Consider the following 22696-nt stretch of genomic DNA (forward strand, 5'->3'; position numbering starts at 1 on the left):
CAGTTTTAGAAAATGGAAGACAAAACTAGGCGGGGTTGGAAGCTGGTTTGGCACCTCTGAAGATAACTGTAACATACCCCAGAAGCTTTCTGACAACATCTCCTCCCACCCCACCCTTCTCAGGAGAGGGTGGGAACAGAATCTAAACATTGTCTGCTTCCTCCTGACTCTAATATGTCTAAGGACAAGAGAGTTTCTCAGTTATAGATCAGTTCAAGGAGCTCTGTGAAAAAAAAATATAATGAATGCAGATAAATCATAGTAATATTGAAAACAAGAAATTAAAATGGGCTCGACAGACTGTGAGAATAATTCAATGACTCCAGTGTTAGATATTAAGAACTGCTATGTACTTAACTCTATTCCAAGAGCTGTGGGAGGTACTTAACTTATAACATTCCATTCCCACCTTTAAGGAGATTGTAAGGGAGTCATGGAGTAAGACCAGCATCTCACAGAGTATTGGAGAAAACTGGTAGAGGATTGTTGTTCTTACGCGTGATGCCTGACACAATCATCCAGAAAGGTAAAAAAAAAAAAAAGGTGGGGGGGGGGCGAGAATGTGGTCTCTATCTCCCTGAATTCCAAATAAGTAGTGCTAGCATGGTGTTGAGATATCTCTTGTTCTGATCTTCTTAGAGTTGGGGGTTCAGAGGGCCCCAGAAGTACCACAAAGAAGTCCCATGCCCGAAATAACTCAACCACCACAATTTCCAGTGATAATATGACATCCCTCTCACATTCCTCAACTCTACGCCGAATATGGTAAGTGACTATTGCTCCACATCCCAGCAACTTGAGGTTTGCAAGCAAATTTTTTTTGAAAATATTTCAAAATGATCACTCTTTCACACTTTAGATCTGTTTAATCAAATTATTCACCTAAGGCAGACACATTGAGAAAACAAGAGGGTTGGTGGAAGTTGGAGAATGCAGCAAATGGACCAACAGTTTATTTTGGAGGTGAATGCCTGGGAAACAATTCCTCCTTGCCACCCTACCTGCCACTGTGCTCACCAACAGTGCCCACAACTTCCTATACCCACCATACTTACCTTTTACGTTCTTGCTTGTGAAATACCAACATTGCTCCAAGTCAGGCATTCAAGTGCGTCTTTATTATTTTGATCTGTGAATTCCCTGGATCAAGCATACTTATATTCAAATTTGAAATATGTAAATGGAACCCACAGCCTAACAAAAATGGTCAATATTTTACATATTATTTTGTTATCATTATTATTTTGTTATAATTTGATAAGTACTGGGTTTAGTATAGCAATAGAAATAGACATGTATCTATTTTGGTTTGACAGAACACCTTTTCTATCAAGGGATGTTCTATGAATGGAACATCCTTCTATTCATCCCAAAAGCCTGCCTTGTTGAATGCCTACCATTCTAGGTATGGTGCAAAGTGCTATGGAGACAGAGGGAGAAATGCACAGTTTCGTCATCCAAGGAACTCACATGCTTTAAAGAGGGATCCAATCAATACTGCCTCACATTCACAGTATTCCTGAAGTGTGAATAAATATGGCTGCCAGCTTTTACAAATGTAAAAAGACAGCCACTTAACACTAATATTTCCTCATGCTGTAATCATTGGCAAAACTTGGAACTCATGGCAATGAAAGGCGAGAATTTCCTGGGATTATTTCAAATAAAATGGACGTTTAACATTAAACTAAGTTTGTTTGTTTGTTTTTCTTTCAATGTCAGTCAAAATAAGATGTGGTACACAGGGAATTCTGTTCTAACTCTTCCACTAACTGAACTTGGAAAGGTAAATTTAAATCCATTTCCTCTGAGTGGTTTAGGGCCTCCATATGCATAACTGATTGAGGAACAATTCTAAAAATAACAAAGCAAAATCTCTTATTAAATATTTCACACACCCATAGGAATAGAGCGTTATTATGTGCTTGCCAAATAGAGTAATTCACCAATTCATTTCAAACTCGAGGTAAGTCAAGAAGAAAAAGAAGAAGGAAGACATATGTCAGCTATCCTGTATTCTTCCAGCTGGAATGAGTATCCGGGGTGAGCAAGATTGAGACCAGTCAAAGGTAAGCAGGGATGTCAAAGGTAGGTAGAAATGGGACCCAACTATCTCAGTGAAACAGATGCCAGGAGCCATCTTTATCCTGACAGCACTGATTTCATCTCTAAGATACATTTCAGCAAAACCTGCATTCCACTAAGAAGATTAATTTTCTCCCGCTTATCTGATTGTGAAGCTCAAAGAATATTTCCAAACTCAAAATGCTGTCCAATAGTCTGTCCTCCTGTTGAGAACCTGACGCTTTCACAATAAGCACAATTACCCTTTTTATTAGGTTCGGGCCATAACCTAATGTTCCCAGGAGAAACTGAGTAAAGAAAATAGTTGAGGACCAGAGGGGAATGAAGTTATTTCTCCCATAATCAGCCTAGAACATCTGAGTTTTCAGAACACAGGAGGTTTCTGGGCTTTATCTTCTCAATATAGTGATTCAGAATTGCAATTGCAGACTATACGAAAAAGGCCAGTTTTTCAGTTTAAAGTATTATTGGGTGTCTTGATATCTCCAAATAATTTCTCGGTTGTCCAAATTTCCTTAAGCACACATAGCATACAGGGATGTTGAATTACCATTGAGTGTTTTCCATTATTTGAGAGACATTTCTGGTCTACACAATGAGGAAGGACAAATACTTATCTGTTCATATGTAAAAGATGAAGAAAATACACACAGAACCCTTAATAAGCCTATTTTTTTCTTTGAGGCTGACATTTTTGTTAATTCTTCAAATATTCATCCTTTCTAGGGTCAAAAAAGTTAAATCTAAAAAAAAGCAGCAAATTATATTTCCTCTTGTTTCCAGAACACTCTATGCATATATCCATAATAGCACTTATTAGTAGGAACTATAATAATTAGTCTAATATTTCCCCTTTAAATATAAGCTCTTCAACGGCAATAATTATTTCTTCTTTAGGTTTATATCTTCAGTACCTGACTTCAGTCACTGAAGGTGCCCAATATTGATTTGTTCAATACATGATTGACTGAATTGTTTACTCTGTTTCTTAGGATTCAAATGAAATCACAAATCAGACCTCACACATTATAGTTAAACATTTGATAGCATTATCTTTCCTTGTCGACAGAAATCCTCTGTCAATCATAAAAACCCATTAACCCTGTGCAGCTGATTGGGTACCAGATACCTGCCTAGACAGTTATCTGGATTGAATATCTGCCCTCAGTGTGGTTCACTACACTGTTTCCCCTGTGTCTTAGTCTAGTGGTAAGATATTATTTGTGTGACAGTCCATTTTAGTTCTTTCAGGACTTGGGGACATTGAGAAAAAGTACACCTCTTTCAGTCATTTGGGGGTTTCTTACAAACTACAAAATCTAAGAACTGGAAAAAGGTTACTCTGATTCAGAAACAAAAGCAGTGTCTCCTAGCCCCTTTACCTGCCTGCTCTTAACCCATCTGACTCAGAGGTGAGTCAGTCCTTTTCTCAAAGAAAACTTAAGAAGAATATGTCAGAGTTTTCATTCCATGCCTATTTTCTTATCTCATAGATCCTCAAGTGGCAAAATTCTTCCTTACAACTCAAATAGATTTGGTCTGCTAAAATTTAAGTACATTCCCTCCTTATTAATCTTCTGCCAAATGAAATATAGTCTTGTCACTAATCGTGGTGGTACAATTAATGATAAGAGCAAATACATTTCCAGAATCATGTCATTTTAAATAGAACTTCCTTGGACACTGAAAACATTTTTTTTTAACTTAAAAAAAAATCATTATGGTCCCAGCAGTAATAATGTCAGTCAACCACTTCTCACCAATTCATTTCAAACTTGGTTCTAAAATATTTGTTATTATATTCACAGGTTTTGAAGACACTATACACATTGTGTATCCTACTTTGGAATTATAGTCTTTCCCATAGGACCTGCATATAAGTAGGCATGTGTATATCTTCCTTTAAAATTATAATGTTTCTAAGTGGAAACATTTAATATAAATGCAACCAGTTCCAGTAATGATAGAAATCTAATTCATCCTCTTTATATTAATTGCCTCTCACTCTGCCTGAGAAAAAGGGAGGTTGATGGATCTAAGGGACTATTTTAAAGTTTAAAACCATGGGAAAATGCTGAGAAGATCCAACAGAGCTGGGTCAGTTGCAATTTGGAGGGGAAAGGGCCGCTTGGCACAAAAATACTCTGGGTGCCTTGGAGGAAGAATGATATGGGGAAAGCCTTGCAGGTATATTTCTTTCTGTTTTCAGTACTTTTTTCTTTTAAATCAGACTTCTCAGAATTTTGTTTTATTTATCTTTTCAAAGAATTTTTTAAATTCTTTTTTTTTTTTTTTTTGAGATGGAGTCTCGCTGTCGCCCAGGCTGGAGTGCAGTGGCACGGTCTCAGCTCACTGCAAGCTCCGCCTCCCGGGTTCACGCCATTCTCCTGCCTCAGCCTCCTGAGTAGCTGGGACTACAGGCACCCGCCACCACGCCCGGCTAATTTTTTGTATTTTTAGTAGAGACGGGGTTTCACCATGTTAGCCAGGATGGTCTTGATCTCCTGACCTCGTGATCTCCTGACCTCGGCCTCCCAAAGTGCTGGGATTACAGGCGTGAGCCACCGAGCCCAGCCAAAAATTTTACTTGCTCTTCATCATCTGTCTGTTTTATTCTCCTTGTCATTTCTCTCATTATCTTTATTATTTTTCTCCCCTCTCATTTCTTTACACTGGGATTATTTTTCCAATTTATCAAATTGAATGCTTTGCTTATTTGCACACAATCATTTTTCCCTTGATAAATGAATTTGCAGTCCTAAATCACACTATGCATACTACGTTAGCAGTGTCTCAAAAACTCTGATAAGTAGTATTTTCAGTTCTAAGAATTGAAAGTTTTTCTTTTGATTTCTTTTTATATAGTGAGTTATTTAGCACTGTCGACAAGATGTTAAAATTGAACCTTTCCTATCCCCCAAGTTGACTGGGCCTTTAAAGCTTAAAGCAACAGATGCTGATCATACCTAGATTATTACAACAAGTGTTCAGGGCCTTTTCAGTTACTGATTCATCAGTACTCTAACTGGGAAGGTAAATTTTGCATTATCGAGTAAGCTGAAACTGCATATATATTCTGCAACACAGAAGGGCACAGGATGGTTGCTGCATTTTTAAAAATAATAGAATATTAGAAATCCATATCGAAATAGAGAAACAATTTATAGCATATGTACGATGCAATATTCTATACCAAAAATTATTAAAAACCCACATATATCAATATGAATGAATTTCAAAAATACAATGCTGAGTGAAATGGCAAGTTCCAAAATATATGCATTATATAACACAGGCAAAAACAAAAATACAAGTTGAGTATCCATTATCTAAAATGCTTGGGACCAGAAGTGCCTCAGATTTTTTATTTTCTTAGGATTTTGGAATATTTGCATTATACTTACCAGATGAGCATCCCAAATCCAAATATCTGAAATCCAAAATGTTCCAATAAGCACTTCCTTTGAGCATCATGTCAGCACTTTAAAAGTTTTGGATTTTGGAGCATTTCAGATTACAGATTTTCCGATTAGAGAGACTCCAACTTGTACAATACAAAACAAAACCATAAAACAATATTTTTTACACTACTCTATGTTGTTTATGGCTTGAAAGAAAGACATAATGCAAATATAGAAAAACAATGACATAATAAATCAAGGTGGTTGGTACATGATGGCCTTCTATATAATTTTTCTGCTTATTTTGATTAGAACATAGTTTATATATATTTAGTAATTTTAAACTGAAGTTTACTACCATTATATTTTGTTTCCATCTCTTCTTTTAAAGAAAAAATGCTTAAAAATTAATTCTCAGCCATATTTACTTCTGGGTAAGTTTGCAGTTGTATATTTAATGTGCGTGCATGGCACCCCTATATTGTAGGATTTTTCACTTTACAAATGTAAAAAAGAAATAGAAACCAAAGTAAACCTCTGTGTCTCTGGTACGCTGACTTTGTATGGTCTCTTTGGGAAGATGGTGTAGGACAATGGAAAAACCATGGAGTCAGAAGTCAAACCGACCTCAGGTCAAACCTCACTTGCCATTTGAAGTGACCTAAGATAAATATTTTACCCTCTAGGAGACTCAGTTTACTTATCTGTTAAGCAACAGCTAAATTTAAAAATTGTTAAAAGAAGGTAATTTAATTATGATACAAAGCAAGTGGGAAGTTGTCCATCAATAGTAATTATTACTAACATTATTAGATATTTCCACAACTGCAATTATACCTGTTTGTATCAGAGATGATGTCTGAAGGAAATAAAAAGATATTCTAAGAAATAAATGGACATAATAATTTTAAAAGTTAAAGAATTAATTAAAAAGTTGAGGTAAGTCATCTTGCTTAGTTTTGTTTTATTTTTAAGTGATTTAACACAATAATTTTATTATGCTGTGTCTTCTATGAGACAGGAATTCAGACCGAGCCTAGTAGAGATGACTTGCCTTTGTTCCATGATGTCTGGAGATCCAGCTGGAGAAGCTGAAAGGCTGGGAGTGAATGTTTGAATGCCACTTTGCTTGTTTCAAAGTAATTTTTCAGGTTTTTTTAAAAAGTGTCTACTACTCCAGGGCATTTTAGAACTAAAGTAGTATAAATGACTGTAAAAAATTATAGCCGTAAATTGTAGATCAACCAAAAATTAAGAGACATCCCTAAAAGGATAATATGACCCAAACAAACAGAAAGAGTTGATTTTGACATCTGGTTTTAAGAACCTGGCTATCATATAAAGTGGTAAATTTATTTGTGATTCTTGGGAAGAATATTTACTATCTTATATACAATTATTTTATTTATCATGATACATACATCAGTATGTTATATATAGAAAAATCAGGACCTAGAAAACTAGACTGAGCTCATATTCTGCTTTGTGGAAACAGACTATATACATATACAACTAAAATACTCATCTGGTTTGTCTAGGCTTAATTTCTATTTCTGTAGCTAATTAAAACTCTAATTTTCCAATAAGTCTGCCCACAGATAAACGGCCACTTTTTTAGCCATTCGTGGGTGGCTGACTCACCCTGCTTCGCAAGCCTCAATTCTGTATAAAAAGGAAATGGAAAAACATCCTGAATTGTAAGCAATCAAAATGCCATCAGAAACTAACAACACAGTTTAATTAAAAAGAAAATTCCATAGTAATTCATTTTTGTTCCTTTCCCCTCTTCACACAAGAAAATAAGAGGTAATACAGAGAAGCAATTAAAATGAAGTCTCCTTTTGCCCTCAGGGTGTGTCCCTCGAAACTTTGCCAATGAAATAATTAGCTCCAAATTTCTCATTTTTTTCCCTTTTGTAATGTTGAAATGGCTTCTGGTCTTTCTCCAGAAACAAAGCACTTCCTTTGCCTCTTTAGTTAACCCTAGGCTTCTAAGAATCTTTAGTAATCTTGTTATTCTGTCAAAAGACTAAGACTGTGTGTCATTACAAGGCCATTGTCATTATTGTCATTATTTGATTAAGACCCCAGGTAAACTGGAAACCAGCCTAATTTCATGAACACACTGGATTTGCATAACCTCTGAGATGGATTGGTTGGCCTGAAATTAAAGAGTAGGTGCAAATGAGTGTACCTGTCACCAGAGGAGATGACAGGAAGGTGGATTCACCGAGCACAAAGGTATCAACACTGCTGTGGAACTTCAGCATGCATCCTACACTCTCACCATGATCAGACCTCAGAAGAAAGCACGCGTACTGTTCTAATCTGTGAACAAATGCTGTACTGCTTACCCACAGAGACTGCAGCCACAACATGGGCAGCACCCAGCTTTAGCCAACAAACCCATGTGGCAATACCGGGTAGAGTACACATGCACAGGCTCAGGACTGAGGACCAATGAAACAGCAAGATAACATGTTTGCAAATGAGAAACCACGTGTCACTTTCAAGCTACTCATGATCACTCTCCTGCATGTCTTTATGATGTGGCAAACAGGGACGTCTGATAAACACCAGACTCCAGTAAAGAAGACACTGGTGAGGTTTAAAGTATGTGGAGGTCCACATGCAAGGGGCTCAAGGTGGCTCAGGAGCAAGACAAATAGAAGGTGGAGCTCCATGAACGGTTTGGGGTAGATAAAAGTGAGCAAGGTGCATGGAATGAAAACACAGAGTATCACCTGCATGAGACAGCCTGAGCGTCACTGAAAAGAGAATCCTGCCCATTGGTGCACAGCCCATAGTACATCCTCTCCCAGCAATCACAGTGGCACAGAGGAAAAGAACAGTGAGAGAACTCTTACTGTAGCACGCGGGAGTGGCTGAGATCTTTCAGATCTGAGTCCTCATAATAGGGAGCTATCATCCCCAGCCCACTGTCACTCAGCATGCGTTTCCGCAGGGCAGGATTCCACCAGTCTGAGATCCTGAGAGAAAGAAGGGCACCAGACAGTTAAGCATTCAAAGTCAGCCACGTGACTTCGTTTCCACTTTCTGAAGATGAATCTTGCCAGTAAATGTGAGAAGCAAAATTCATCTTTATGGAGTGTTTACCAGATACTACACATTTATTATTTCATTCATTTATCTCAACAATCATGAACTATCTGTATGATTCTATCCCCTTTACAGATGAGAAAACTGATTTTCAAGATTAAGTCATTTTAAATGTGACATGAATAAGAAGTAACAGACCTAGTGCAGAAATGCAGATTAGAAAATAACAAAGCCCATCCTGTTTCACTGCTTCCCTGTTCCTGGTTTAGTTCAGGGGAAGCAACTGGTGAGAAATAGGAAAGGCACTGATTCAAGCCCTGGTGGATTTTCAGGCTACTTTATTTTCGGAGCTAGAGCTAACAGAGGTCTAGCCAGGCCAAAGCAATTCGTTTTGGCCATTATTTGACATGAAGAAAACGACCATACAAAAAATTAGCTGGGCATGGTGGCAGGCACCTGTAGTCCCAGCTATCTGGGAGGCTGAGGCAGGAGAATGGTGTGAACCCGGGAGGCGGAGCTTGCAGTGAGCCAAGATCGCACCACTGCACTCCAGCCTGGGCGACAGAGCAAGACTCCATCTCAAAAAAAAAAAAAAAAAAAAAAAAAGGAAAAGAAAAAGAAAAAGAAAATGACCAAATGAACAAAGACCAGGGCAACTTGGCAGAATGGACTTTCTCCTTACTAGATCAAGAGTCAGAGCCCAGGTTAGGTGGGGTAGGAGGATACCCAGACTCTAGCACCTGCTGCTTCTGCAGTAGGACAAAACATTCTACCTGCTTTCCCCACTACTGATGGGTCTGATGCATGGATGTGCCCTGCGAAGGTGGCCTTCCCCACCACCTTTGCGGCTCCCAGGGGTGCATCAGGCTACCCCTTGTGCCTGTCGGCCTTCCCCCATGCTCTGACGTCACAGCTCCGGCTTCCTGAGAACAGCTTTCTATCAGTTCCATGCAGCCACTTGAGTCCCCTCTTGTCTCCCCCTAGACTTGGTACATATTGGACATCAACTGCCCCTGGCAGAGTGGGAAACCACTCACAAATAGCAGCAGTGAACCAAAAAAAATGAAAAAAAGTAAATCAAGTAACAAGGGGAAAACAGGAATGAAGATGACATTGCAGCTGTGCTAGCCTAGTGGCCTGTTTATTCATACTGTATGAGTATGTGTACACGATGTGCATTTACTATTTGGGCATATTGTGTATGGTTTCTAGAGCAATTCTTATTTCAATAATTCAGGCCCCACAGACCAGGAAAACACTAAATTTCATAAGGGCAAAGATTCTTACTTGTTTTTATTTTTGCACTGTTATTCCCCAAGTGCTTACACTAGGACCTGGCACACAAAAATCTCTAAATAAATAGTTTTGAATTATTGAAATAATTTAGAAATATTAATCATGTTTTGGTGGTAGAAGGTAGTAGTTAAATGCATGGGCTCTGGCATCAGGTAGCCCGGGACCGTATCTCATTTTTTCTACTTATTTTCTGTGAAATATTAGGCAAGTAACATAACCCTTTAGGTCTCAATTTTTTAATCTATGAATTAAGGATAATTGTACCAAATTTTCAAGGTCACTAGAATGATGATGATGATGATGATGATGATGATGATTGTAATAACATTCTATTTAATGTGTGTTTTAAAAATGCCAGGAACGACTTTAAGTGCTTTACCTGTATCAATTCTTTTAATCGCCAAACAATTCTCTGAGTGAGGATTATTGTTATTTGTATTTTACAGATGAGAAAATAAGCACAGAGCACTTAAGATGATTAAGTCACTATGAAGCGGTGGTAGAAATAGAAGAGAGACACAGGACAAAGCTCTTAAAAAGGGCTTGGTATGTCATAGTTATTATTATATAATCTACATGTCTCCAGCAGCCTGGAAATAGCAAAGAAGAGGAAGAGGAGAAAATTTGTCAAATCACCTGTGTCAATTTTTAATGTAGATAACAGAGTTACTACAAACGTATAAGCACAAACACAAGTACTAGTGCTTTCTAGGTGTGTTAGGAAGTGTTGCTGTGATGGGGAAAGAGGCTTGGACATGGTGCAAATCTGGTTTTGTGTTTCTTCATGGCCATTCATAAGACAGACTTATAATAACCACTCTAAGGAAACACAACAAGAAAATCTACATTTCAAAATCATTTGATGTCATTAGAACGATGTCAAGTTCAAAGGTGAACCAGACATGGATGTCACCCTGAGGCCAGCCTCACAGGCCAGGAGAAGCACACTCACCCCGAGGCTTGCTCCACCACCAGGTCAGGCATGCCCGGAGGTGTCCCTGCCGGCTGTGACACCACCATATCTGGGTCCAGAATAAAAATCTCATCTTGGGAAATCTCCATCACAAAGTGCAAATGTTCCTAAGGAAGAACAAGAAGTCTGTTGCATGAAGAATAACAAAACAAGTATTCTTGGTCTCGAGGAATAATGAAATTCTGCAACATGTCAAAGGATCACACTGTATTGTCAGAAGCTTGATCAGTTGGTGATCCTCCCCAAAGCTGCCCTATGGCAGGCAGTGGGAGACAGGGAGAGATGAATCCCTTTGGTTCAGGATTTCCAATTAACCAGGATTTTTTTTTTAGGTATATCTACAAATGGTCTTGCCTCATCTTCTTCCCAAATACTATTAGAGAAGTGACACCCACATACCATTGGCCCAGCAGGAGTGTATGATAAGTGGACTTCTACCCCGTCATCTGGTCAAAGCTAAGCAGCATGGTTAACAACTTTATCATTAGGTTGAATACTGTACATTTTTTTCCTAGGAGAATTCAGATAATGGGAGGAATTCTTGACTTGGGCAAAACCATTTTCTTTTTCCTCATCACTGACCTCTAGGGATTGGCGAACTGAAATTAAGTAGTCTAGTTATACACTTGGGGCCTCAAACTTGCTAAACAGAAATGAGCTTAAAAAGACATAAAATTTGGCTAAGAAGGAGTACAAATATCTTTGTGAATGAAAATTTGGAGTACAGGCTGGTGATAATGTCTACAAGTCAACTTATTTTCTGTACTCATTTGCAAGATCAAGCCACATCATCTTTAGTCCAGAAATCATAAAACACGTGAAGATAAATAAAAGGTTCATAGCTTAAGTTATGAACACCATTCCAAAATTTGTGCCTCAGTGTTTTTCATTAGAAAAATTCATGAGATTAGCTACCAATAAAGCACATTAACTTGGGAATTTTTCACTTTCACAAGCAGGCTGGAAAAAAACTTACCTGAGATCTGTCTATTCGATAAAAGCGATCAGCAGAAGTTGCTAGGGGAAAAAAAATGCAGATGGCATTCAGAATGTTCTGTAATCTGGCACCAAATTTATAACCTTCTCTTCGACTATGCTGGTCAAAACCCCTACATGGCAGTCATGCTAGTCTCCTGGGACTAAAATAGATTTAGTCCATAAATCTATTAAGAAAACCTCAGCACTTCCATGCCTCTGCCACTGCTATTCTAAGGCTTGGAAAGCCCTTCCCTTTGCCTCTGCCATCTAAATCGTACTTGTCTTTAAAGAACCAGCTCAAGTGCTTCTGCTTCTGTGAAACCTTTCTCAGTCCCAACCTCCCAACACCAGACAGAACATACTGACCCTGCCTCAATGCACATTTACATTTTTTAAAACTTCTTATACAGACTGTCTTCACAGATAACCATGAGACTAAGAGATCTGCCTCTTTAAAAATCTGTTTCATTTAATCTTTTATGCCTCCTGAAATTAGCACAGGATCTTAAAGAAAGTTAGGAATTGGTATGTATTTATTAAGTAAATAAAGCTAGAAAAAGCTACGGTTACGTAGACTTCTCAGGGAAGTGACTTCCCACTTTGGAAAATGGCTTGAAGATTCAGGGCCAGGGACATATGTGGTCTTAAATGAATCATTTCACTTTCAACCTGCATCCTTAGAGCCATGTCTGAAGGAAGCCAAAACAGCAAAAAAATTATTTAAGCATTCTCTGAAAGAGATTGAGCTACATCTATGGTATGTGAAAAAAATCTAAATTACAAATTTTGGGTTTCTAGAAATTATTTTAAATATTCCTAATATTAGAAAGAACTATCAGCTGCATTTTGGGAAGCTCAGGTGGGAGAAGTGCTTGAAGCCAGGAGTCTGAGACCAGCCTGGGCAACAAAGCAAGACTTCATCTCTACAAAAACAATTTTTTTAATTTGCTGGGGATAGTGGCATGCCCCTGTGGTCCCAGCTACTCGGGAGGCTGAGGTGGGAGGACTGCCTGAGCCCAGGAGTTCAAGGCTGCAGTGAACCATGATCATGCCACTGCACTTCAGCCTGGGCAACAGAGTCAGACTCCCACCTCAAAAAAGAAAAAAAAAAAAAAGCAAAAAGAATTATGTGCTTCTCACTTAAATCTATCTAACAAAGCCCAAATATTATAAATAGATTTTCTACAAACAAACAGCCCAAGAAAGAAAAACTCAAAATGCAAGCAATTATTTAAAATTCACAAACATTTAATGAGTAGCTTCTCTCCAAAGGCGACAGAACTAAGAAACCAGCCAATCATCGCCCCGGCTCTCTAAAACCTAAGAATAGAATAAAATCTGCCTTGGAGAAATTCACTCTACTTTGTTCTTTTAAACCATGACTGCAATTACCTTTTAAAGGTTTTTTAAATAAAACTATGGACTAAAACTACTACCTGGGCTAAGACTGTCAGCCACACCAGTTGTAGTTTTATCTAAGACTTTAGATAGAACATAACAACATAAATATTTTCATAATTTTCTCAAATACAAGTTGTTCCTCTGCAAATTCAGCAATGACAAATAATTATGTTTCTCATTGCTATGGAATAAAGAAGCTGGAGGAAAGTTCTCCGAGGCAGCTGATGAGACATTAACAAAAACCTACATCATGATTTATGTGGGTTAGATCTCATATAGATACAAGTGCCCATCTTCATAACACTAGAAAAATATGCATATGGCATTCAAAGTGTTCTGTGATCTGGCACCAAAGTTATAACCTTCTCTTCCACTATGCCAGTTAAAACCCTTACATTTCAGTCATGCTAGGCTACTGGACAGTCCTGAAATCTTAATAGATCTCTGCTGCTGCCATCCCAATGCTTGCTCATACACTCACGAATCCTGACATACTCATATTCACGTTTATATCCTCTCAGATGCTCACCCAGATAAACAAAAAAGGGGTCTACAATGAAAATCATGTCTCCATATGAACAAAAGAGAGAATGGGTAGTAGATACATTCGGTAGTATGTAAGCATGAATATACAGAGGTGAGAAGGTACTGCAATATGGGTAATTGGAAAGAAATGTAGTATTAGGCAGCATCTAGGAGAGAGATATTTGAGATAAAAAACAGACTCATTAAACAATCATAAGATAACTAACCTATTATGCATGCAATACGTCATGCGGATCTGAGCAGATTTGAATGCAACTGAATTTTTCCACCTTTTTCCAGAAACGTATACATCATACTGCAATAATGGTCTCATAAAAATAATATGAATGTTCCATAAGATGCAAATAACATAGAAATTAGTATCCATCCTATGCATATAGAATCCAGCTACTGGTCTGAATTAATTTAAGGCAGGCAGTCAAGCTTTAAGAAAAGAGGGCTGATGAAAGGAAAACATCGGCCTGAGCAACTTGATGCTGGAGTTCAGCCAGAGTTAACCAAGCTGTGTTGAGGGAAATGACTTCAGGAAAGGACAGTGCAATATCAGCAGGCCCACATTGTTCCTCATGCCAATACCAGCCATGTGGAGTCACATGAAGGCTTTCTGAATAATCTTTTGGAAAACTAGAGCCCACCCTATCAACTGATGCCTTGCTCTTCAACTTCCCCAACTCCCACAATACCCACAAGAAATGCAGAACTCACCATCTAGGAAGCACCACCGAGGAGAGAGCCTCTGTGCTGAGAGAGCCCTGGGGAAGGAGGTTTCATGGTCCTGGAAAGAGACACACACATTCTAGTGGCTGCATTTCAATAACCTGATGGGCTTCCCTCACTCAGCATTCTGCCATCCTTTCCTACACAAAGCACTGGTGAGAAGGGCAAATCACATTTTTTTTTTTCTCTAGGAACAGAAAGAAGGATCTTTTTTGAAATTCTTTCACATAGAACATTTTGAAAATGACTCCCGCATAAAATTACCAGGAGGTTTTCAATTATTCCATTAAATATTTTCAATTATTCCATTAAACATAAATAATCTAATTTAGGACATTTACTTCCTTATGGGAATTTCTTTCTTTCCCTTTGCGAAGCCAAGGAATGAGTGGCAGCTGGCTGTCATTGACACATAGGTCTAAGGCACTGACACAAAATGGGAATGAATCAAACGTTATCTACTGGCCACACGGGACATACGGTATGTGAGAAAAAGCAGCAGCCATCCGTACACAGGGACTGTTCATCTACATGGAAACAAAGAAAATCAACCTCGCATATTGACGTCATCTCTAACCTCAGCCTTCTCCACTGAACCCAATTACAGAGGAGTAGACAAGGAACAAAATCAGCGCCAGGTTAACCCATGACAAAATCACTCTGTCCAACACTCATCCAGACTGCAATGTGCTCATTCACCTGAGCATTTTCTAGGCGTCTCACTTCTATGACCTCCCAATTTCCCCTCTCCTATTTAACATCAAGTCTGCCTGACATAACTGCCATCATTCTTTCCTCTGGGTTTGTATAAAAATAGTTCTCTTCTCTCCAAAGCCAATCACTTAATTTAGACTCTGGACTACCTTTCCTTCTCCTTTGAACTTTGTAGCATTATTAAAATCCACTCATTAATTCTTCTGCTCTCAATAGTTCCCTCTCTTCCAAAATAAATTCCCCTCAGCTGATCTTGTTACATCTATTTTTTTATTTTTATTTTATTTATATTTTATTTTTTGAGACAGGGTCTCACTCTGTCTTCCAGGCTGGAGTGCAGTGGTGTGTGATCATGGCTCACCATAGCCTCGGTTTCCTGGGCTCGGGTGATCCTCCAGCCTTAGCCTCCTGAGTAGCTGAAACTGAAGTTGATATATCTTTTGATAATCTTCTTAAACTCTCCTTTCTTGACCTTCCAAACTCCTGAAGCTTATGTTTATTATCTCCTGCTCCAAGTCTCACTTACACACCTCAGACATGACCTCTAGAAGCCTGGCCTCTGACCTCCCAGGCTTCCAAAGCTGCCCTTCCAAGATACTGCCAGGACTAGCTTGCTTCCCTGATTTACTACAATTCTCAGTTTCCAAACTTCCTTGAAGTCTCAGAAGCTTTTATTTCTTATAAAGAATTAAGGCTACATCCACGAAACAGAAGAGAGAAATGGCAGATTGAAAACTGAAAGGATTTTCTCTTTAAGATTCCAAACTTTTAAAAATTAAACATTTTCTCTACTAAGAGAAGCCCGCCAGTGATAACTGGGGAGGGAGGAGAGCACCTTCTAGTTTACAACATGTGATTTGGAGCACTCTAGCCCTGGTTTGCAGTGGAATTGAAATCACTGACAGAAATGGGACAAATGAGGGAGGCCAGGTCTCTGTGGGGAAGACACTGGGAGTCTGGCCCTTATTAGGGATTTGAAATGTTCGAATGTAGGGAGCAGCACTGGGGTGCGGCTGTGCAGGCAGCAATAAAGACTTGGCAGCTGAAGCCGCAGGTGTGGATGATCTTGTGTGTACAGAGGGGACAGGAGAAGAAAACAGGAATAACATAGAAGAAGTAATAAGGACCCAATCAGAGGTTGTACTGACTTTCTTGGGAGTTAATCAACACTCCCTGCTGCCCTACTTCATCCTCAAATAAAGCCTGGGCTTAAATCACTTGTTCTCAAAGTGTGCATCAGCTAGAAACTTGTCAGAAACACAAATTTCCAGGGCCCATCCCAGGTCTACAGAAGCACTATGGGTGGAACCCAACAATGTGTTTTAACAAGCCTTTCAGATAGGTCTGAGGATGTATGTGAAAGAACCTAAAGTTACCGAACAAAAGGGATGCATCTTAGTAAACTAGAAACCTTGAGGGTATGCAGTTTTACTCTAAATGAATTCTGTGAATTAAATAATTGATAGAGGGAAAACTGGTCTCATTCAGGAATGCAACCAAAATCTATATTTATAAATAGATCCATATAGCTATGGAAACAGAGATACTATATAATATATACAGAAAAAATGTATGTTACATATAGTCTCTCTCTTGCTTTCTCTCTATATGTATATATGTATATATATTATATATACACGTGTATATATATTGTATATACACGTGTATATACAATATATATACATATATTATATATTACATATACATGTGTGTATATACATTATATATTATATATTATATATGTAGATACATATATGTATATACATATATACACATATATTATGTGTGTATATAATATATATTATATATACGTGTGTATATATACATTATATATTATATATCTATATACACATATTATATACACATATATATTACATGTGTATATATTATATGTGTATATAATTATATTATATACACATATATATTATATATGTGTATATATACACATATATAAATGTATATATTATGTTATATATAATATATATACATATATTGTTATATATATTATATATACATATATAATATATATACACCTGTATATATAACATATATACACATGTATATATTTTCCTCTTTTTTGAACTGGATTTTCATCCTGATTGTTGAGCTAAGTGAAATCTTGACATGTGCTTAGTAACTATTTATAAGACAATTATGTGTAACATTTTGAGAATTATATTTTGACACGTGTGACAACTTGTTTTAGAGGAACTTAAGGTACTTAATGCATTTTTGAAAAACAGATAAAGCTACTGACGTCTCTCAGTTGGGTGAGAAATGTAATTATAGACCAAGAAATTTGGAAGTGATTCAAAATATTTAGTGGCAACTATGAAAGCTAATAAATAAAGAGATTAACCAGAAACAGGATTATCTTCTCTATGAACAAAGGGGCTAAAACATCAAGGACACTTTCTGCATTTTGATGTTGAATATGCTGCAGAGGACACAATAAAACATACCCTAATTTGTGTAGGTAAAAATCAATGGAAAGAATACAGGAATGCTTGATTTATCGTTTTAAAAACCTAAGGATCCATCATACTATCTCTAGGCTATTCTAATTACAGAAAATTGGATGTTATTTAGTCTAGGTTAGTAAAATCTAGATTGAAGCACTGCCTCAGCAACATGACTACCACAGGTTGGTAAGGAAATATAGATGGTATATATCTTTTTATGTGCAGGTGGCTGTGTGTCTGGAGAGTTTTATATCCATGCCTGACTTTTTTAATGTAGTTTGCTTTTGTTCACTTATTTACTCTACATTTTGATCTATGGATGGAAATTGCAAAAATGTTTGATCTACAGAAACATCTGATATAACTCAATGTTCTTAAAGAGGTTTTGTCTAAAGATAACATTACAATTTTGTTTGGTGAAAACACGTTGGTCACCATAAAGCTCTTTAAAATACTTTAATGGGTCCTCAAAGAGGTTCAACAATTCTTGAACTCTCCAAAATTGTATGCTAGATTTGGTATGTCTATGTGTATGTTCATTTTCCTGGACAGAAAAACCACTGCTTTCTAGATTATCAAAGTGATCCGAGATTTCCAAGATGCTAAAAAAGCTATTAATTTAAAGAATCAAAAATTTATGTCAGAGAGATTTCAACAAAATAAGAAGATTCTGATCAGTAAAATGCCTTATGAGAATAGGAATCACCAATGCAAAGTTACTGGTAATTGTAATACCAAAACAACAAACATCAAAAGCTCTCTGAGCTTGTGGCTATTCTCCTAGTAGCAGACTGAAACTGGGTCAATTTTTACATGGAAGGACTCAACTTTTTGCTTATTTCCATCCATAGTCTCTCCCAAGTGTTTGTTTTCAGTGCCTTAAGTTCTTCTACTTATGTTCATTTTTATAAACAAAGGAAAAAATGTATTTGTATTTACCATTGTATGGTATTAATAATTGAAGTTAAACAATACATCATTAATTAAAGGCACAGGAATCTGATTTTAATAATTGGATACTTTCCTGGTGACCTGAAGATTAAACTGCAATTTTGGGAGTTGTTAGAAAGGAAAAGTAGAACTCTAACTCCTCTGAAATGCTTCCCTGAAATAGATTTGCATCCTCTTCCAACTTTTGTGAAGCTCTTTCCACCTTGCTCATTTAAAAAAAAAGTGAGTTCTTAAAGAAACAGCTACTCACATAATAGGTCCTATGTTAAAAGTCATTTGAATTCCAATGAAAAACTGTAATTACTATCTGGGTAGATTAATAATGCAATTAAACTACTGATTTAAAAATTCTACATATATAAAATGTACAAAAGCATCAAGTCTCAAAAACAAATTGCCCTTGAATCTAGTCCATGTACATATCTATGCAGATGAAAATGCTTCACCTACACTGGGACACTAAAAATTGGAGAGTTTTTTGAAGTCAATGTTAAAATGATGTTCCAACATAGCAGATTGACAATATGCAAAATATACCCACAAAATATGCCAGTAATCGGTAAAATAAGAAACAAGAAAATCCAGGTACGAAGCATAAATGGGTGCTGAAAGTATATCTCAAAGATCCGAGAGAGAATAGGAGGTGAAGAGCAGGCTAGGGACAGAAAAGTTGGTGGTGGTTGAGGTGGCGGTGGTGGATGCTGGATTTCACTTGAGTTGAAAAACAGAGCAAAAAGATAGTGAGAAAGTCTGCTTCGCAAAACTGAAATTTTTGTAGGATGTGATCATCATTATCACAGACAAGCTAAGAATTGAGATGCCAAAAAATGTTCCTGTCCTTGAGGTGTTAAAATATCGTAGGGAAGACAGATCTGATGAATGAGATGGAAAAACAAGGCGAGAGATTGTATGGGATCCAGCCCCAATTAAGCAGCAAGTCCAGAGGCGGCGGAAGGCTGATGGGAAGCGCACCAGCTTTGAGAGGCACGACAATCCTGGCGCCCTACCCGCTACTCGCTGTGAGAGTTTAGGATAGTTTCTTATCCAGTTCCTTGAATACCTCATTTTAAAATGGCTACAATAATATCTATCATAAAGGGTTCTTTTGAGGAATTAATGACACATAAAATGCTTAACCCATTGGCTGAAACATGCTTATGTGCAGATATAATTATCCGAGAGATAATTATATCTCATGCTAGGCAGCTGAGACATTATTTTACCTAAAACAATTCTGCCCTTTGTCACATGAGGGTCTCATGGGACACAGGCCACATTTCAGACCAGATCATTTACATGGTGCTACCCCTAACACAACACTATTTATCCATAAATACATTTGCACTCAGATTCTGAGTTTTAGAGAAAAGAAAGAAATAGGACAAATGTGTATGAGTGAATACAAAAGAGTGCCTTTAAACAAAGGCTGAAATCATGCCATTTGTTGGTTTGGTGCTTATAGGGCTTGTCTTAATCGGCAATCCAGTGCCTCTGTTCACAATATTAGATGTTATATAATTGTCTTAAATACAGGATATTGTCTTCAAGGCTGAATGTCTTCTATCACCAACAGGCATACATTTCGGAACATTTTATTTTACTGGTGTCTCCCTTCCCCATTCAATAGTAACTGCCTACTTGCTATTTCCTTAGTTTCACCAAAATTAACTTGTCACTTGCTGATTTGTCAGTTGTCACAAAACTATACATTATTCTTTTTCCTGTGATACAATTGTGATCAGCCTTTTTGATGTGTATTTATTAAAGCCAATGAAATGCAAGGCATGTGACGGAAGGTCACAAAAAATGAAGCATGGACCATGTCTTTAAAGGGTGGCCACTACACTAGGAACCAGTCTAGGTGCTCTGCATGCTTCTTTCTGGCTCCAATTCTTGGAGTTACTGTAAGTCTGATTTACCAAGTTTTAACTTCTTTTCCCAAGGGACGACTATTTTAATTATGATTTCAATTTATTTCCTGGCTGCTGCCAACAGCCACCAATTTTGGAAAAAGGATTTTGAGCCAGCTGCCAAAAGAATCAGAGCTTGGTAATTGAAAAAATATATATATAGAAGAGAGCAGAAGAAATTCATTGTTGGCAAAGCAAATGGAAGGCTCAGTTCACATTTAAGAAAGCCCTTTCCTTCAAAGTCTCAAATTTGGGGTTAAAAACCTTTGTTCTGGAGCTGTAGTTTTCAAATAGTCCTGGTGCTGATGTACGGCCAAGAAGTGCCAGTAGATACAATCCTGAGTCACCCAACCCAGTTTCATAGAGGCCAGCTGTCACGATGTCAAGTAGAACAGGTAGCTCTTGACTCTGGCTCTCCTTCATTCCTTCCTACTCTTAGTCTTCCACCTACAGCTTCTGCCCTGACTCATCTCCACTGCCTGGCAGTGAAGGATAAGAAACACTAATCTGGACAAGCTGTCAAAAAATCACTGAACCACATTTTGGTGATGGTAATTTTCCTTTTTTTTTTTTTTCTTTTTACGGTATGCTCATTTTTTGCTTCTGAGAATTCCCCATAAACATGGCTCTACTTCTGTATTAATGGTGGCTATAGATTAAGTAAAGCTTAGACTATTCCATTTTTTATTTCATCTACTGAATATTTTATACTTGATAAAATTTCTCTCAGCCATATATGTTACTATCAGAATTCACAATTGGAGTGTTCAAGTCTCACATAATCATCTCCTTTAGTTTTAGGGTCACCTGGACACTGCCACAGAGATAATTTAGAAATATTAGGCTACAGTCTCAATAATAGGTTAATTTTAACCCATAACCTTCTATGCATGTGCAGGCTTTTTTCGTTTTGTTATTAAGAAGGCTGCATAATCTAGCTCCTACCTACCTCTCCTGCAATCCGCCCCACTATTCTTCCTGAACCGCTTCTCCTGCATCTGAGAGCTGGCCACAATAAAGAACTGCAGTGGTGAGAATTTAAGTAAACTACCCAGAAGCCCCAAGCTATTCAGTGGTGGAGAGTACAGACTTCTTTTACTTCAGAGCTCATGACCTTATGCACAGGGTTTTACAGCTTCTAGAGGAATTATGATTTCAGGTTTTGAAGGAAGAGTGAGGTTTGGTATAGATCAAGTTTGAGAGCTCAGAATTTTCTAGACTCAGCTCAAACCTAGGAAGAAAGCAAACCTAGAATGATCTAAATGGCTATGAAGACCTCATTCTACTCTAGTCAAGGATCTTCCACAGATGTCAAACTAAGCTTCCTGTTTCTTACCAGACAGTTTGCTCCTGGTAGCTCAGAGTTCCTGCCCCCACACATTCTTCAGTCTTGCTGTCTTCCCACTTCCCACCACTGCGTTCCCTGCTGCCTAAGAATTCCACAGAAATATGGTAATCAATGGGAAGGGTAGGCAACCTCAACCCAGACACAGGAACCGAGACTACCACCATGTGAAGAAAAATCCAATTACAGATTTTGGATAACTTTGCTGTACGCGTTATGTAACTTATAATCTTTACACAAATATAGCCGATCTTAATATGTTTTTAGCATGTTACATGGTTTTCATTTCTGTTATGATTTTATTTTTGAAGTACCATAAAGTTTATTGGAATTTTGCAAACATTGGCAACAATACTACACAAACTAAAAATGCCTATCCATAGAAACAGGGTTAAATATATACCATGGAATAGAGTGATAATTTTTAAAGACTGAATTAGAGTTTCACCTGTTAGCAAGATGAATTTCCATGGTACATTACCGTTAAAAATAAATTGTGGTATAATATGTATAGTGTGCACATGCAAATTGTAAACACATTTTTATTTTTATTATAATTTTTATTTTTTTTTTGAGACAGGGTCTCACGCTGTCACCCAGGCAGGAGTGCAGTGGTGCAATCTCAGCTCACTGCAACCTCTGCCTCCTGGACTCAAACAATCCTCCCACCTCAGCTGCCCAAGTAGCTGGGACTACAGGCACATGCTACAGCGCCCGGCTAATTTTGGAGTTGTTTTTTTGTACAGACGGAGTTTCACCATGTTACCCAGACTGGTCTCAAACTGCTGGGCTCAAGCAATCTGCCCATGATGGCCTCCCAAAGTGCTGAGATTACAGGCATGAGCCACTGCACCCAG

The 22696-nt window shown here is 37.7% G+C and overlaps 1 protein-coding gene across 4 annotated transcripts in view; it reads right to left on the bottom strand.

The window, feature by feature from the left end:
• DGKI (diacylglycerol kinase iota) overlaps nucleotides 1-22696 on the bottom strand; it is a 396652-nt gene that overhangs the window by 62980 nt on the left and 310976 nt on the right. For all 4 annotated transcript variants that reach the window (XM_054495165.2, XM_054495166.2, XM_054495164.2 and 1 more), the window contains 4 exons: nucleotides 14446-14515; nucleotides 11792-11832; nucleotides 10795-10922; nucleotides 8354-8476 (listed from right to left, as the gene is read on the bottom strand). In XM_054495165.2, the coding sequence (XP_054351140.1) occupies nucleotides 8354-8476; nucleotides 10795-10922; nucleotides 11792-11832; nucleotides 14446-14515 (362 nt within the window). The remainder of the gene's footprint in view (nucleotides 1-8353; nucleotides 8477-10794; nucleotides 10923-11791; nucleotides 11833-14445; nucleotides 14516-22696) is intronic.

Source organism: Pongo pygmaeus, chromosome 6 (genome assembly GCF_028885625.2).
Source record: "Pongo pygmaeus isolate AG05252 chromosome 6, NHGRI_mPonPyg2-v2.0_pri, whole genome shotgun sequence".
Classification (NCBI taxonomy): Eukaryota; Metazoa; Chordata; class Mammalia; order Primates; family Hominidae; genus Pongo; species Pongo pygmaeus.